General features: G+C 42.1%; 1 protein-coding gene across 1 annotated transcript; it reads left to right on the top strand.

The window, feature by feature from the left end:
* The first annotated feature begins 1,085 nt into the window (after nt 1-1,085).
* Nucleotides 1,086-17,523, top strand: LOC139578539 (sodium-dependent phosphate transport protein 2B-like). The gene is made up of 14 exons (XM_071406264.1): nt 1,086-1,137; nt 1,992-2,041; nt 2,148-2,267; nt 2,435-2,563; nt 2,965-3,108; nt 3,371-3,482; nt 4,162-4,357; nt 4,638-4,733; nt 6,642-6,762; nt 10,450-10,617; nt 10,893-11,009; nt 11,149-11,273; nt 11,393-11,964; nt 14,018-17,523. The coding sequence occupies exons 2-13, from the start codon at nt 1,996-1,998 to the stop codon at nt 11,942-11,944; spliced, it is 1,926 nt and encodes a 641-aa protein (XP_071262365.1). The 5' UTR covers nt 1,086-1,137; nt 1,992-1,995; the 3' UTR covers nt 11,945-11,964; nt 14,018-17,523.
* Nucleotides 17,524-19,536: the final 2,013 nt, after the last annotated feature.

Below are 19,536 nucleotides of genomic sequence, written 5' to 3'. Positions count from 1 at the left end.
ATGGCATAATATATTACATTTGAACATAGAGAGGTATTGTAAGACTATAATGTTTTAGATGTTCCTTTCCTCAGTTGTGTTAGACTGTTATAACTATGTGATAATGACAGTTAAACCCTTCACTCCCGTGTGATTCAGGTTATTCAACTGTCACATACTGTCAGAGCCATAATACAAGTGTCACCATGATAGTAGTGTCTATCTTATAGTCATGAACAAGCCAAGCCATATCAAACATTAATCAGATGATAGGCCTATCTATGATGTATTAAAGTGTATTGCCTATGGTCCTGTGGTTGAAAACATGATAAAGTAGGCCTATGTCAATCTTAGGAGTAGATTAACGCACAACACATGATACTGTTGTTCTTTTCTATAATAGTTGTTAATGATTTGGCTTAACCCACAGAGACTTCTTACTGGGAACTGGGTAGCTTATACACTTTCCACAAGCTACCACCAGAGAGCAGCTTTCCTCCATTCAGAAGAGGAATAGAGAACATTACGCACAAATGTGCCAGCTGACCCACTCAAATGATTTAAAAAATAAAAATAAAAATACATTCTGGATAGGCTACACCTGTATAAGGTTTGAATTAAATTTGCAAAGCATTTGTGAAAACTTGTATAATTTCCGTTATTTGAATAGGCCGACCCTAGTCTATTCTCAATCAAAGTGCAAATATTCTAATAGACTGGCCTTTTTTTAGAAAACATTTTGAAATCATCAAGGTTATTTGGTTAGGCCTAGTTAATTTGCTATTTTTCTTTTTGGCCTGTTCTGAGATTGACTGAGGCTACTCTCATCCAGCAAAAAAAAAGAAGTTTATGACAGTCATTAGCCTACTTTTTACCTAGTGAAAACAACATTTTAAAAACCCATGCCAGAGTAGTAATATTCCGTCATACACTGATCATTTGATGTTGCCTGGCCTACATTCACTGTGGATGCAAAGGTAAGGTCACTTACTGTCAGAGAGCCCTTTTTGCCACGGACTTTGAACAGTCAGGTTGAAGCGGGTTTTCCCGCCCCTGCGCTATATAAGCAGCATGCAGGACCTCTCCAGGTAACCAGGTAGCTCAAGTGAATTCCCCTTTTCATAAGGACTGCTGCAAAAGCCTACTCCTCCACTTCAGGTGCGTATTACTACCCTTGATACTCCACATTAGAAACAAGACAAATTCAAGTAATATAGCAACAAAAGAAAATCACAACAAACAAAGATATGTTAGGAATTGTTACCTATAGCTGTATGCGCTTATAGCCTCAATGCTTATTATTTTTGTTGACACTCAGCTTCACACACAGTTTGGTGCCAATGACTGGCCGAGCTTGTTCTCAAGTGTGCTATTTTTTGCAGTTTTTACCTGCTTTCTTTTTTTTGTCAAATGTTGCCCAGATAACGATGATAATAACTAGTATTGTTATTATTAGAATAATTGGTATTCGTCGTATTAGTTAGCCTAGTAGTATGCCTATTTTGCCACTATTGGAGCCTATTGTTGTTTGAGATAACTCAATTTGATCCTTGGAAAATAAGAACTTAGAGAGCTTTACTGATTACACTTTTCTTACGGTTTTCTTGAGGATAGTAGGCCCCTAGCCGACAGTCATATTTGTATGTCTTTGTGGACTTTATCAATGTGGATGTGAAAAGCAACATCACGATGAGTTATTCCCATGGAATAATTTACCATAATTGAAAGGAGAAATTCTCATTTTTTTGTAACATCTTGTGACAGACACAAGATTGCTTGGCTATGCATTGGAGGATGAACAAATAAACATTTCAGGAACTCTTTAATAGAGGGTTCAATATAAAAGGACTGTGTTTTCGTTTCCTCTGAGAATAATAATAATAATTATATATAATAGATTAATTCAAGAAGAATTAATCTGTTTAGCCTTATTCCGATATACTTTGATGGTTTGCCACAGTACACGTTCTTCATGGTTTACCTCAAAGTAAAGTACATCATATTTGCCGTAGGGCAATGGCTCCTCGTCCAGAAGTCAGAGATACCTCTTCTCCCACTCTTGGTATGTACAGTTGGCTACTCCTTACTATCTATGACATCCATACCTCATCACCAGGCAGCACCACACACAGAGGCAACATCCACTCACAATTATCCTAATCTCACAGATGATGCAGATACGGCACCCAAAGACTCAGTCGTCCTGCCAGCATATTCTACAGAGGACAAGTATGAGGATGACCCCTGGAACTTCCCTGAACTGCAGGACAATGGACTCAAGTGGTCAGGTGAGATAGATTATGGTTGTTTCTCAAATGGCACCCTATTCCTAACAAAGTGCACTTCTTTACCCTTCACTGAGATAAACATGTAGGCGTTTTAAGTGAGAAGCTGTGTGACTACACCAACCAAAATCTGGTTCCTCATCCAGTCTCATCTCTCTCTTTGGAAACAGAGTTGGATACCAAAGGGAAGGTTATGCGGGTTCTGACTGCGATTGTCAAGTTCATTCTGCTGGTTGGATTTCTCTACATGTTCGTTTGCTCTCTAGACGTTCTGAGTTCTGCTTTCCAGCTAGTTGGAGGTAACATTAAACCCTGCTCTCTCTCTCTCTCTGTCAGAGTTGACAAAATGAATATTATGGTTTCATATCTTACTGAATTTTTGTTGATGCACGTAATCCAATCCAATCATATGATATAATATAGAGTCAAAATCAAATCAAAGTATAAAAGCGTATGTTTGTTGTCAACCAGGTCCTGATAAGGACCTACTGTATTTGTCACTTCTTAGGTTTTAACTCTACTAATTTGATGCTACTCTAATATTCACATGTTGATGACGTTACGCAATATTATTCACAATTACAATTGTCCTGTCATTCCATTAAAAAAAATCTAAATATGGGATGTTTATGGATATGAAAGCGTTTATGGAACGTTTTCATGATGAATTTGGCCTTACCTTTGCGCTGTGTCTGCATAGGTAAGGCAGCTGGGGACATCTTCCAGGACAACGCGGTGCTGTCCAACCCTGTGGCTGGCCTGGTGATTGGAGTGCTGGTCACAGTGTTAGTCCAGAGTTCTAGCACGTCCTCCTCTATTGTGGTCAGCATGGTGTCTTCTGGATGTGAGTATACACACACACACATACAAGTACACATGCACACGCACGCATGCACACACACACACACACACACACACACACACACACACACACACACACACACACACACACACACACACACACACACACACACACACACACACACACACACACACACACACACACACACACACACACACACACACACACACACACACACACACACACACACACACACACACACACACACACACACACACACACACACTCTGTATCTTTATCATAGTGCTGGAGGTCCAGTCTGCAGTGCCAGTCATTATGGGAGCCAACATTGGAACCTCAGTCACCAACACCATTGTGGCCATGATGCAGGCAGGGGACAGAAATGAGTTCCGCAGGTACATCTAACTGAGTAACTTTCTAAAGATTCATAACACTACACTGCTTGAATTCAGGCATTATATTCACTGGTAGTTACTGATAATGTATTTAAATGACTGATTTAATTGGATTCTTATTGAGCAGGCTTTATATATCTATTGCTGTACGATAAAGAATGTGACCTACACACTTCCTTCAACCTAAAATAAGTAAAGCAATTTTGTGTGGAAGTTCAACCCTTTTTTACATCAGATACAGACACAAAGCACGTCAGTAGAACCAAGAGAAAGCTCCCTTTTCACAGCGGATTGGACACAGGCTGTTTAAATGGACAAAATGTTGATTTATACATTCACAAATTTTACACATTTTGACTATCACTAATGTCATGATATTTTGGGTGAAGTAATAAAGAAGGTCAATTCACTATGATATCATCAAATTTGTACATGGACATGACTACATTATTCAAAATATTGCCTTCTTGCTCGATTGATGAATACAGCCATAGCAAAACGGCTGTCAGTCAGCTCATAACATTTCTAAACAGCCTCAATTGATAGAAGTATACTTCACAATTTTGGACCATAAAAACAACATTGTAATTTGCTGGTTGGTAGTGAGCAACTTGTCTGGGAAATAAAATATCAAGCTTGGTAAATTGTGAGCTGTGTAACCTAGTGTTATTTCCTCCAGGGCGTTTGCTGGTGCCACAGTGCATGACTTCTTCAACTGGCTGTCTGTGCTAATCCTGCTGCCTCTAGAGGCAGCTACTGGTGTCCTGTACAAACTCACCAAGATCGTAATCGACTCCTTCAACATCCAGGGGGGAAACAACGCCCCTGACCTGCTCAACGTCATCACCGACCCTCTCACCGATGCCATCATAGAGGTAGGATCAGCATTTTACCATCGCAATTCATGTGATTAATCCCTATATTAAATGTGAGGTGGATCACATTAGCTTGACTAATTCACCTTATAAAGCAAAATACGCAATATGAGAAGTGAAAGTTATTAGAATGTATTTATATAGCTAGCAAGATACAGTACCTATACAACCCTGAAACATGTCCGAAACATTTATGAAACATCTGCTTAATATTACATTTGAGTTGGTGAAGAAGTTTAGTAGGTTCTTTAACTAGTCTGAAACCTTTATTTTCCTCTAGCTGGACAAAAATGTAATCAGTGACATTGCCACCGGTGACCCAGCAGCCAGAAACAAGAGTTTGATCAAAATCTGGTGCAAAACAGAGAAAATCACGGTAAGACGTTTAGATAAACGATGACCCTGTCACCAGTGTTGGGGAAGGTACTCTGAAAATATAGTTTACCAAGCTGCCAATTACTTCACACTGGAAGAAGTTAAGCTACATTAAAGCTACCCTTAAGAAAAATATAGTTTGCTGAACCAGATGTACTTTGAAAACGACTTATTGACAAATTATTATATGTAAATCTCTACAAATTGCAAGACAGATCACTTTGGGGTCATAATAACAGAATGTGTAATTTAGCCTATTGAACACAAAGATATGTTTCATGTGAGAATTAGAGAGGTCTGATGCAGAACGAGAAAGGAAATGATTGCGTACTTCACTTTATTTTCTTTTAGCAAAAAAAGTAGTGTGTAGTTCCAGTAGCTAGTTACACAGTTAGATGGCAATAAAGTAATTTACTACAGAAAACACTACCTAGATTTGAATATAGTTCTACTACCGCCAAGCTACTGCAAAATGTAATTAAATTACTTGTTGAACTACATGTAGTTCACTACTCCCCAACACTGCCTGTCACACCAGCAACACAGGAGGTTGGTGGCACCTTAATTGGGGAGGACGGGCTCGTGGTAATGGCTGGAGTGGAATGGTATCAAATACATGTCATTCCATTAGCTCGGTTCAAATCAAATCAAATCAAGTTTATTTTATATAGCCCTTCGTACATCAGCTAATATCTCGAAGTGCTGTACAGAAACCCAGCCTAAAACCCCAAACAGCAAGCAATGCAGGTGTAGAAGCACGGTGGCTAGGAAAAACTCCCTAGAAAGGCCAAAACCTAGGAAGAAACCTAGAGAGGAACCAGGCTATGAGGGGTGGCCAGTCCTCTTCTGGCTGTGCCGGGTGGAGATTATAACAGAACATGGCCAAGATGTTCAAATGTTCATAAATGACCAGCATGGTCAAATAATAATCAGGAGTAAATGTCAGTTGGCTTTTCATAGCCGATCATTAAGAGTATCTCTACTGCTCCTGCGGTCTCTAGAGAGTTGAAAACAGCAGGTCTGGGACAGGTAGCACGTCCGGTGGACAGGTCAGGGTTCCATAGCCGCAGGCAGAACAGTTCCAGCCATTATTATGAGTCGTCCTCCCCTCAGCAGCCTCCAATGACCAGCAATTACTAATCAGATAGTCAAACAATGGGCTATTTTTATAGGTTTGTGATGATTGATGATTTACGAGTTTTCCGACAGTAAAAACAAGATAACTTGTAGTATACGTGAGAGTGCTATCTCTTAAGCTCTCTTCTCAGGGTTAATGTTTGATAGATCTTGTAGTTTGGCCAGAGTGATTCTACTTATAAGTTCCAGTGCCTTACTGATACTATATCATGTTATCATGAAGGTGGTATTTTCTTAATAAAATTCTGCTTCTTTACTAGTCATAATGTCATTAAGGTCATTGTTTCCATAGGTTTTGATTACTTAGTGATAGCCATAATTACTGTGCCTTTTGTCTGTATTGGCTTCTGTTTTATCAGAGAGGAAGAGGCGAAGCGAGAGGGTTTACTCCGACCAAAATCTGTCCATGAAAATAAGGAATTTTTGTATGGAGATCAATGAGAGAGGGTTGAAAAAGTCATTGCTAATTTGCTACGTGAGGCTTATTTGATCAAATACACATTTCGTAATGGATAGGTTGTTACGAATACACTGATATAAGTGGACACCTGCGGTATTTCAGCAACCTTGAAAAAAACGACTTTATATCGGAGTTGTGCCTGTTGTTCACATGCGTATCTGCCCTCTCATAGGCTAGAATGGTCTCACAAGATCACGCCTCCTCCTGCCTGCCTTCCATCTTCGAGGAGATGCATTTTCATTGTTAGAGCGGTCACTGGACTATCTGGTCAATATAATAGATCATCGTTGTTTTTATTCTCTTCTGTTTTAGACTCTTGTGAATATAACAGTTCCCTCAGCTGCCAATTGCACGACCGGTGCCCTCTGTTGGGTGGAAGGCAACAAGACATTGACCCAGATAAATGTCACTGAAACAATCAATCTAGAGAGATGTAAGTACAGCACAATCACTGAACAGCCCATGACCCTACAAAGGTCTTTACAGAGCAATTTGAATTGCCAGATACGCTAAACCAAAATTCTGTGAAACCTGAATCCCACCCCCACTGCCAGACAAGACCACATGATACAAGGACAATGACTTCCATTCAGTCTATAAAGTGACTCGGCACATATCCTCATCTCACCCCCTCTGCCTGCTCAAATACCCTCCCCCACCCTCTCCACCTGCTCAAAAGGCCCATTCATCCTGGCCAGCTGAGGCACCTGAGTGGCCCAAGGCCAAATGACGGGCCAGCGCTCCCAAGTCTGACACAGCCAATCAAAATGAATACCTGTACGCTTGGATCTGAAATCAGTCAATCAATACAAGGGAAAGGGTCACTGCTCTCATTATGACTTGGACCAAATCCTGTTGTAATGTAACCCCCTACATTGGGTCACCACATGTCAGAGCTAAGTGTAGAAGCTATGGGGGAAAAAACATGTTGACCAGTCAAATCAAATCCAACTTTATTTTTCACATGCGCCGAATACAACAACTGTAGACTTTACCATGAAATGCTTACTTACAAGCCCTTAACCAACAGTGCAGTTCAAGAAGAAGAACATATTTACCAAGTAGACTGAAATAAAAAGTAATAATAGAAAGTAACAATATAAGTATAACGATAACGAGGCATATACAGGGAGCACCGGTAACGAGTCAGTGTGCAGGGGTACAGGCTAGTTGAGGTCATCTGTACATGTAGGTGGGGGCGAAGTGACTATGCATAGGTAACAACCAAACAGTGAGTAGCAGCAGTGTACAAAAGGGAGGGGCGGGGGTGTCAATGTAAATTGTCCAGTGGTGATTTTATGAATTGTTCAGCAGTCTTATGGCTTGGGCGTAGAAGCTGTTGAGCAGCCTTTTGGTCCTAGACATGGCGCTCAGGTACCACTTGCCGTGCGGTAGCAGAGAAAACAGTCTATAACTTGGGTGACTGGAGTCTCTGACAATTTTATGGGCTTTCCTCTGATACTGCCTATTATATACAGTGGGGAGAACAAGTATTTGATACACTGCCGATTTTGCAGGTTTTCCTACTTACAAAGCATGTAGAGGTCTGTAATTTTTATCATAGGTACACTTCAACTGTGAGAGACGGAATCTAAAACAAAAATCCAGAAAATCACATTGTATGATTTTTAAGTAATTCATTTGCATTTTATTGCATGACATAAGTATTTGATCACCTACCAACCAGTAAGAATTCCGGCTCTCACAGACCTGTTAGTTTTTCTTTAAGAAGCCCTCCTGTTCTCCACTCATTACCTGTATTAACTGCACCTGTTTGAACTCGTTACCTGTATAAAAGACACCTGTCCACACACTCAATCAAACAGACTCCAACCTCTCCACAATGGCCAAGACCAGAGAGCTGTGTAAGGACATCAGGGATAAAATTGTAGACCTGCACAAGGCTGGGATGGGCTACAGGACAATAGGCAAGCAGCTTGGTGAGAAGGCAACAACTGTTGGCGCAATTATTAGAAAATAGAAGAAAATAGAAGAAGTTCAAGATGATGGTCAATCACCCTCGGTCTGGGGCTCCATGCAAGATCTCACCTCGTGGGGCATCAATGATCATGAGGAAGGTGAGGGATCAGCCCAGAACTACACGGCAGGACCTGGTCAATGACCTGAAGAGAGCTGGGACCACAGTCTCAAAGAAAACCATTAGTAACACACTACGCCGTCATGGATTAAAATCCTGCAGCGCACACAAGGTCCCCCTGCTCAAGCAGGCGCATGTCCAGGCCCGTCTGAAGTTTGCCAATGACCATCTGGATGATCCAGAGGAGGAATGGGAGAAGGTCATGTGGTCTGATGAGACAAAAATAGAGCTTTTTGCTCTAAACTCCACTCGCCGTGTTTGGAGGAATAGAAGGATGAGTACAACCCCAAGAACACCATCCCAACCGTGAAGCATGGAGGTGGAAACATCATTCTTTGGGGATGCTTTTCTGCAAAGGGGACAGGACGACTGCACCGTATTGAGGGGAGGATGGATGGGGCCATGTATTGCGAGATCTTAGCCAACAACCTCCTTCCCTCAGTAAGAGCATTGATGATGGGTCGTGGCTGGGTCTTCCAGCATGACAACGACCCGAAACACACAGCCAGGGCAACTAAGGAGTGGCTCCGTAAGAAGTATCTCAAGGTCCTGGAGTGGCCTAGCCAGTCTCCAGACCTGAACCCAATAGAAAATCTTTGGAGGGAGCTGAAAGTCCGTATTGCCCAGCGACAGCCCCGAAACCTGAAGGATCTGGAGAAGGTCTGTATGGAGGAGTGGGCCAAAATCCCTGCTGCAGTGTGTGCAAACCTGGTCAAGAACTACAGGAAACGTATGATCTCTGTAATTGCAAACAAAGGATTCTGTACCAAATATTAAGTTCTGCTTTTCTGATGTATCAAATACTTATGTCATGCAATAAAATGCTAATTAATTACTTAAAAATCATACAATGTGATTTTCGGGATTTTTGTTTTAGATTCCGTCTCTCACAGTTGAAGTGTACCTATGATAAAAATTACAGACCTCTACATGCTTTGTAAGTAGGAAAATCTGCAAAATCGGCAGTGTATCAAATACTTGTTCTCCCCACTGTAGGTTCTGGATGGCAGGAAGCTTGGCCCCGGTGATGTATTGGGCCATTCCCACTACCTCCTGTAGATGCAGAGCAGTTGCCATACCAGGCGGTGATGCAACCGGTTAGGATGCTCTCGATGGTGCAGCTGTAGGACCTTTTGAGGATCTGGGGACCCATGCCAAATCTTTTCAGTCTCCTGAGGGGGAAAAGGTTTTGTCGTGCCCTCTTCACGAATGTCTTGGTATGTTTGGACCATGATAGTTCGTTGGTGATGTGGAAACCAAGGAACTTGAAACTCTCGACCCGCTCCACTACAGCCCTGTCGATGTTAATGGGGGCCTGTTCGGCCCACCTTTACCTGTAGTCCACAATCAGCTCCTTTGTCTTGCTCACATTGAGGGAGAGGTTGTTGTCCATGGCACCACACTTCCAGTTCTCTGTCCTCCTCCCTATAGGCTGTCTCATCGTTGTCGGTGATCAGGCCTACCGCTGTTGTGTCGTCAACAAACTTAATGATGGTGTTGGAGTCGTGTTTGGCCACGCAGTCGTGGGTGAACAGGGAGTACAGGAGGGGACTAAGTACACAACCCTGAGGGGCCCCAGTGTTAAGGATCAGCGTAGAAGATGTGTTGTTGCCTACTCTGGGGGCGGCCCATCAGGAAGTCCAGGATCCAGTTTTAGTGGGAGTTGTTTAGTCCCAGAGTCCTTAGCTTAGTGATGAGCTTCGTGGGCACTATGGTGTTGAACGCTGAGCTGTAGTCAATGAACAGCATTTTCACATAGGTGTTCCTTTTGTCCAGGTGAGAAAGGGCAGTGTGGAGTGCGATTACCATTCTTCCTATCTATTCCATAAAATCTGTGGAAGTCATGTCAGGACCGAAAAATGACCTTCTCACTAATCGTATTACCTTCTCTCTAAAATCACTACATTTATTACCGTCTTTCTAATCTCACTAAAGTTTAATTACCTTCTCTCTAATCTTTCATTGTTGTCGCCCCTTTGTCCCATTTAAATCTTCAATAATATTTGGCATCTTCCCATGCAGGCAACCATATCTTTGTTTATGCTAACCTGCCTGACCTGGCTGTGGGCCTCATTCTGCTGGCCCTATCCCTGCTCATCCTCTGTACCTGCCTCATCCTCATTGTCAAGCTGCTCAACTCCATGCTTAAGGGACAGGTGGCTGTGGTCATCAAGAAGGTGCTCAACACAGGTGAGCAGACATTTGGCTATCTTTTCAATCTACTCAGAATGCTGGTAGAACATACATCCTGTTTGATAGTCAGCAGTGGTACATTTTGATGTTTGATGAGCAACACTGGTAAAGCCACGCTGCAGCTTGAAGGTCACCTCAGGTGCTCTGGACCAAGATCAAGTACAACTGTGCTGTGATCCATACAGTCACTTTGATGTTGATGTTGAAAGTAATCCTAACGTTCACTGTGGTCGCCAAGCAAATGCTTAACCTGCTGTGTCTTGTCTGTTCAGACTTCCCTTTCCCCTTTGGCTGGGTCACTGGTTACATTGCCATCATGGTCGGAGCAGGAATGACCTTCATTGTCCAGAGCAGCTCTGTCTTCACCTCTGCAATCACGCCCCTTGTTGGTGAGTAGTTTTTTAGCTTCTATCTATCCACTTACCTTTAGCTGTCTCCAATTGCATCCAAACCTACTGACTAATGTAGAGAGCATATACTCAAGTATTATTTCAGTATCATGTAATTGTTCTCTCAATTACCCAACAGGTATTGGTGTTATTAGCCTTGAGAGAGCTTATCCCCTGACATTGGGCTCAAATATTGGCACAACCACCACTGCTATTCTTGCTGCTATGGCTGCTCCTGGAGAAACACTGGCCAACTCACTGCAGGTTTGTTGTAGTAATCATTTATTTTCATGGCAGTTTCATATTGCTCTCTGTCCACTCTCCCCGTATGCATCAGTGTTATTGAAGTCTTACTCACCCTGTTTGCATCTCTTCCTCTCCAGATTGCACTGTGCCATTTCTTCTTCAACATAGCGGGGATTCTGCTGTGGTACCCCATCCCCTTCACTCGGATCCCCATCCGCTTGGCCAGAGCCCTGGGGAACCGCACAGCCAACTACCGCTGGTTCGCAGCGATCTACCTCCTGCTCTGCTTCTTCCTCATGCCCCTGACCATCCTGGGGCTCTCCCTGGCCGGCTGGCAGGCCCTGGTTGGGGTGGCTGTACCCATCGTTGTCCTCGCCATCTTCATCATCGTTGTTAACCTGATGCAGGCACGTTGTCCTCAGTACCTGCCCAGCGGGCTGCGTGACTGGGACTTCCTGCCCCGCCCCCTGCACTCCATGGCCCCCTGGGACCATGTGGTGATGTCAGGCATGGCCTTCTGCGGCGCTCGCTGCTGCTGCTGCTGCAAGTGCTGCCAGAGTACTGAGGATGAAGAGAAGGGTTTGCAGCAGAGGAAGAAGAGTCTGGAGATATATGATAACCCAGTCCTAACCAGAGACGATGAGCCGCAAGAGACCTCCAAGGAAACTATGAAAGCTACACAGCTCTAACGCAGTTACCATATCTATCTGTAAGACATATATAACCTATTTGTAACATGTTTGTAATTCTCCAAGTTTGCTTTGGCTTTATGGAGTTAACCACTCTCTGTTTCGGTGATATTGTATCATGTGGTGTAAGCCTGAACAGGGCAACTGCACATCTTGTAGGATAACATCACCAAAAAGTGAGTGTCCACTGTATATACACTGAGTATACTAAACAATAGGAACACCTTCCTAATATTGAGTTGCACCCCCACCCCCCTGCTCTTTATGACATAGACTGACCAGGTGAATCCAGGTGAAAGTTATGATCTCTTATTGATGTCACTTGTTAAGTCCACTACAATCAGTGTAGATGAAGGGGAGGAGACCAGTTAAAGAAGGATTTTGAAGCCTTGAGACAATTGAGACAGATTGTGTATGTGTGTCATTCAGAGGGTGAATGGGCAAGACAAAATATTCAAATGCCTTTGAACGGGGTATGCTAGTAGGTGCCAGGCACACTGGTTTGTGTCAAGAACTGCAATGCTGCTGTGTGTGTCACACTCAACAGTTTGCCGTGGGTATCAAGAATGGTCCACCACCCAAAGGACACCCAGCAAACTTGGCACAACTGTGGGAAGCGTTGGAGTCAACATGGGCCAGCATCCCTATGGAACGCTTTCAACAACTTGTAGAGTCCATGCCCTGACAAATTGAGGTTGTTCCGAGGGCAAAAGGGGTAGGGGGGATGCAACTCAATACCTGGTCATTACGTTTCGCAGATGCTCTTATCCATAGCAACTTACAAGAGCAATTACGGTTAGGTACCTTACTCAAGGGCACATCAACAGATTTTTCTATTGTTGGCTCGGGGATTCAAACCAGAGAACTTTCGGTGTCTGGCCCAACGCTCTTAATCACTAGGCTACCTGCCGCCCTGTGATTGATAACGCATAAATGTAAGCTAAAGGATACAGTAGATTGGTCACCCCTGGAGGGTTGTGCTCTAATGCTGTAGCTAGTTTATGGGAGGTTGTATAAATATATACAGTACCAGTCAAACGTTTGGACACACCTACTCAATCAAAGTTTTTTTTTTTTACTATTTTCCACATTGTAGAATGATAATGAAGACATCAAAACTATTAAATAACACATATGGAATTACGTAGTAACCAAAAAAGTGTTAAAAACAAATCAAAATATAGTTTATATTTGAGATTTTTCAAAGTAGCCACCCTTTACCTTGACGACAGCTTTCCATACTTCTCTCAACCAGCTTCATGAGGTAGTCACCTGGAATAAATTTCAATTAGCAGGTGTGCCTTGTTAAAAGTTATTTTTTTGAATTTATTTCCTTCTTAATGTGTTTGAGCCAATCGGTTGTGTTGTGACAAGGTGGGGTGGTGTACAGAAGATGGCCCTAATACTTTAAGACATGATTACTTTGAGACATGAAGGTCAATCAATAAGGAACATTTCAAGAACTTTTAACATTTCTTCAAGTGCGGTTGCACAAACCATCAAGCACTGTGATGAAACTGGCTCTCGTGAGGACCGCCACAGGAAAGAAAGACCCAGAGTTACCTCTGCTGCAGAGGATAAGTTCATTAGAGTTACCAGCCTCGGAAATTGCAGCCCAAATAAATGCTTCATGGAGTTCAAGCAACAGACACATCTCAACATCAATTGTTCAGAGGAGACTGCATGAATCAGGCCTTCATGGTCGAATTGCTGCAAAGAAACCACTACTAAAGGACACCAATAATAAGAAGAGACTTGCTTGGGTCAAAAAACACAAGCAATGGACTTAGACCAGTATACATCTGTCCTTTGGTCTGATGAGTCCAAATTTTAGATTTTTGGTTCTTTGTGAGATGCAGAGTAAGTGAACGGATGATCTCCGCATGTGAGGTTCCCACCGTGAAGCATGAGGGAAGAGGTGTGATGGTGTGGGGGTGCTTTGCTGGTGACACTGTCAGTGATTTATTTAGAATTCAAGGCACACTTAACCAGCATGGCTAACACAGCATTCGGCAGCAATACGCCATCCCATTTTGTTTGCGCTTAATGGGACTATCATTTGTTTTTCAACAGGACAATGACCCAACACACCTCCAGGCTGTGTAAGGGCTATTTGACCAAGAAGGAGAGTTACAGAGTGCTGCATCAGATGACCTGGCCTCCACAATCACCTGACGTCAGCCCAATTGAGATGATTTGGGATGAGTTGGACCACAAAGTGAAAGAAAAGCAGCCAACAAGTGCTCAGCATATGTGGGAACTCCTTCAAGACTGTTGGAAAAGTATTCCAGGTGAAGCTGGTTGAGAGAATGCCAAGAGTGTGCAAAGCTGTCATCAAGGCAAAGGGTGGCTACTTTGAAGAAGGTTACTTTTAAGACTTTTTTAGTTACTACATGACTTTTTTAGTTACTATATGTGTTATTTCATAGTTTTGATGTCTTCATTATTATTCTACAATGTAGAAATAGTCATAATAAAGAAAAACCACTGAATGATTAGGTGTGTCCAAACTTTTGACTGGTACTGTACTACTGATAGTAATATGTGAAATGTATCTGATGTGCTTTTGGACAGTAGCCACCTGGGCAGGACTTTGCCCTGCATCCTTTGACCCATAGATATTTCACCTGGGAGACCAGTCCTGACTATGGTGCTCAAGCCAAGGTGCACTTCATGAGTAACTCATGGTGATAGTACTTTATAGTTAACTACTAAATCAATTGGTACAAATGGCAGCAGATCAGAAAACCAAATACAAGGTTATCATTGTTATGTTTTCTCAAATAGGCCATTTGCACGTTACCAATTCAATCTATAATTTCAGACTGTATGTGTTTATCGCTAAAAACAGGTCAGGTGGGCTTTTGCCTTCTAGTTTGGGGTAGATATTAATACATAATAATCCATACTGGTCTCATAGACCAAAGAATGTATACATACCATACGAAACATAACATATCATACTAAATGGAGTGTCTCAGATTTACTTACAGAATGATATAAAATGCTCTGAGAGCACATTGCAGAATTGGAAAATTGTTATAATGGGTAGCTGATGCTGTATCTAATGAGTTGATAACAGAGTCTTTGGGCTTTATTCGATCACTTAAGCATTACAAATTGTGTGATAGAAATGTGAAGGTAATTTCCCATTGAGGATATATGCAGCGTTTACCGTGAATGCGGGAACATTGCCTTTAAATTTCAATCACGCTGTACACTGATAGGGACTGAATAGAGCTCTTTGACACTTTTCTTTCTGAGAGTTCTGGCACTGGTGATAACATTGGATAAAGAGTTAAATACTCAGCTGTTTCAAATAATAGCAATAATCTTGAAATAATTTTGCAATCACATTTAATTTAACTCTTTTTTTTATGAAAGGACAGTTTGCAGACTATGGTTTAATTAATAGCTTAGACCACGCATTAACTCAATCTCTGGTTACAATGGTTTGCACGTGGAAATATTAAGAGGGTTTGACCAAACAAAATATTATTACAAAGTGTAGGGTTGAGAGCAATTCAAAATGTCACATTTATTACTCTGGTCACAGTGCTTGTTGGCAATGAAGTACCAAGATTCAACGTCATATCAATCTTCATTTTGGGGGGAGGGGAGAAAAACTAGAAATTATACTGCTGTTTAGTTCCTATAAATTACCCAACATAGTACCAGCTCTAACATCACCATAACACCATGTCCTTATCTGAAAATCAGAGAGCAACAGTGAGGTACTGTATCTACATGTTCATCACAGTATGGTGGGGCATTAGTTTGTTTCACAGAACACAATCATATCTGCCTCATTGACACACATACGCTACATGATCAAAGGTATGTGGACACCTGCTATTTGATCATCTTATTCCAAAATCATGGGCATTAATATGGAGTTGGTCACCCCTTTGCTGCTATAACAGCCTCCACTTTTCTGGGAAGGCTTTCCACTAGATGTTGGAACATTGTTGCGTGGACTTGCTTCCATTCAGCCACAAGAGCATTAGTGAAGTCGATCACTGATGTTGGGTGATTAGACCTGGCTCGCAGTCGGTGTTCCAATTCAATTCATCCCAAAGGTGTTCAATAGGGTTGAGGTCAGGGATCTGCGCAGACCAGTCAAGTTCTTCCACACCGATCTCGACAAACCATTTCTGTATGGACCTTGCTTTATGCACGGGGGCATAGTCATGCTGAAACAGGAAAGGGCCTTCCCCAAACTGTTGCCACAAAGTTGGAAGCACAGAATCGTCTAGTATGTCATTGTATGCTGTAGCTCTAAGATTTACCATCATTGGAACAAAGGGGCCTAGCACGAACCATGGAAAAAAGTTGCAGACCAACATTCCTCCTCCACCAAACTTTACAGTTGACATTATGCATTGCGGCAGGTAGCATTCTCCTGGCATCTGCAAACCCAGATACGTGCGTCGGACTGCCAGATGGTGAAGCGTGATTCATCACTCCAGAGAACACGTTTCCACTGCTCCAGAGTCCAATGGAGGCGAGCTTTACACAATTCCAGCCAAAGCTTGGCATTGCTATACTTAGCCTTGTGTGTGGCTGCTTAGCCATGGAAACCCATTTCATGAAGCTCCAGACGAATAGTTATTGTGCTGATGTTGCTTCCAGAGGCAATTTGGAACTCGTGATGAGTGTTGCATCCGAGGACAGACCATTTTTACGCACTACGCTCTTCAGCACTCGGCGGTCCCGTTCTGTGAGCTTGTGTGACCTACCATCTTCTCGGCTGAGCCTCCTGGACGTTTCCCCTTCACAATAACAGCACTTACAGTTGACCGAGGTAGCTCTAGCAGGGAAGAAATTTGACAAACTGACTCGTTGGAAAGGTGGCATCCTATGATGATGCCACATTGAAAGTCACAGAGCTCTTCAGTAAGGCCATTCTACTGCCAATGTTTGTCTATGGATATTGCATAGCTGTGTGCTCGATTTTCTACACCTATCAGCAACCGGTGTGGCTGAAATAGCCGAATCCACTAATTTGAAGGGGTGTCCACATACTTTTGTATATATAGTGTACACGGAGAACAGACATTGAACTGTGAGAAACTTACAGTAAACCTTGGGCATGGGTTTAGGAGTGCTACACATACTCATACTGTTGCTGACCCATCATATTTACTCTGGATAATGTTATGGATATGATTGATACTAACCCTTACTAATAAATCAAGCAAGATTCTGGACCGCTGCTCAGACAAAATCTCTATTAAGTTAACAGTGCTGTAAAGTAACTAAGCAAAAATACTTTGAAGTACTACTTATGTAGATTTTTGGGGTATCTGCACTTTACTTGACTATTTATATTTTTTACAACTTTTACTCCACTACATTCCTAAAGAAAATATGTACTTTTTACTCCCATATATTTTCCCTGACAGCCAAAATAACTCGTTACATTTCGAATGCTCAGGCAGGACAGCAATATGGTCCAATTCATGCACCTATTAATATAACACATTGTCATCTCTACTGTCTCTGATCTGGTGGACTCACTAAACAGAAATACTGCATTTGTAAATTAAGTCTTGAGTGTTGGAGTGTGCCTCTGGTTGTCCATAAAATAATCATTTTTTTTTTAAATTGTGCCTTCTGGTTTGATTAATGAATTTGATGTATAGCATTTACTTTTTACTTTTACTCAAGTGTGACAATTGAGTACATTTTCCACCACCGTAAGTTAACCAGCATAAGCCAGTCCATATGATCGGCCTTGGACAGACAGACGTTTAGGAGGGGCCCCCAAGGGAGAGTTCTGTTTTAGTAGTAGCTCTCCTTTGGGGGACTCCCGAGTGGCACAGCTGTCTAAGGCACTACATCGCAGTGCTAGAGGCATCACTACAGACCCGGATTCGATCCTGAGCTGTATAACAACTGGCCGTAATTGGCCCAGCGTCGTCCAGGTTAGGGGAGGGTTTGGCTGGGGGTGCTTTATTTGTCTCAGTGCACTCTAGCGACTCCTTATGGCAGGCTAGGCACCTGCAGGCTGACCTCAGTCGTCAGGTGAACGGTGTTTCCTCCGACACATTGGTGCAGCTGCCTTCCGGGTTAAGCAGGCGGGTGTTAAGAAGCAAGGCACTCACAGCCAAGGTAAAAATCCACGATTCCAACATGGATTGTCTACTCAGGGAAAACAGGGTGATGAAAGAGTCGCTACTAGACATACAAAGTCGTAGCATGTGTGAAAATCGATTTTTTTTCTGGGATTCCTGAGGACGCATCCAATAATCCAGAGGGCGCGATCAGAGAATTCATGCAATCCACCTTGAAACTTCCTATAGAGACTGTAAACAAGGTGGCTTTCCACAGAGTACCCAGACTTGGAGCTCAGAGCGACAAGACCAAGGGTCCCCGACCGCTTATCGCAAAATTTTAACACTACCAACAAAAGGAGCTGATCAAAAGCAGGGGAAGGGAGCAAATTCGGGCTCAATTACACATTTCCAAGGGAGATAAACGAATGTCGTAAGAGACTGTATCCGGTACAAAGGCAACAAAGGGAGAAGGGTAAGCGTGCCTTTCTCATTGTGGACAAACTCTATATAGATGGACAGCTATTCCGAGACAGCTCCATAACACCATGGCTGTACTAAATTCTACAGGGACTTCAGGTTATGAAAAAAAGAAAGTATGGGAACTGTAAAAATATCTGAACACTATGAAGTGGATATGAACACACACATACTCAATTATATGCTCGCTTACACATACTGACGTATACATACACACACACACACCTGATCTCGCTCTCTTCTCTCTCTCTCTCTTTCTCTCTTTTCTCTTCTCTTCTCTCTCTCTATTGTCGAGAACTGTTTTATAATTGAATATGTTTATTGTTTGTCTATCTTTTTTATGTATTTGTCTACAAGTTGATATATGTTTACAACAAGCAAGGGAAAGATAGCAGAATTGGAGGATTTGCTGAATAATAACATATTGTACGGAATACATTTGTACTGTAGTGAAGAGTAATGCAAGGTCTCTTTCATGATCATGTGAAACGTCAATTGCTATGGAAATGCTGGGATGTGTTTTTCAATGATGTTAAAGGTAATTATGATGCAACTATGATGGTGATACGACATGGATTACAATTATCATTATGAATATCAAGGCTATACTCACTACATGTTACACACATAGACACTCAACCATGCAAATTGGCAGTTATTATTTATTTCGACATCACACATTATAGTCTTACATTACATTACTTACATTATAGTCTTATACAGACATCGTACACACTCTCACTAAATCACATCCAATATCATACACATCAACCTACTCAGATTTACTACACACATAATATCTTGTCTCAATTTTCTAACATCTGTGGCATTGGCTCACAGGCAAACAGGCAAGGACATAAAACAAATATAGCTAGAACCTATTTCTTGAATTCTAAATATTAGACATTTGAAAGCTCTAATTTTGACCGTCATAATACCTCTGATGGCAGTAACTTTACAAGCACTAATTATTGTCAATTTAGACTGAGAATAGTATCTAGTTATGGTAAGAGGTGAAATAAGTATAGCCAGTTATAATTGTAACGATTTAGCAGA

Source organism: Salvelinus alpinus, chromosome 6 (assembly GCF_045679555.1).
Source record: "Salvelinus alpinus chromosome 6, SLU_Salpinus.1, whole genome shotgun sequence".
Taxonomy (NCBI): domain Eukaryota; kingdom Metazoa; phylum Chordata; class Actinopteri; order Salmoniformes; family Salmonidae; genus Salvelinus; species Salvelinus alpinus.
This window is presented reverse-complemented; position numbering and strand designations above follow the sequence as displayed.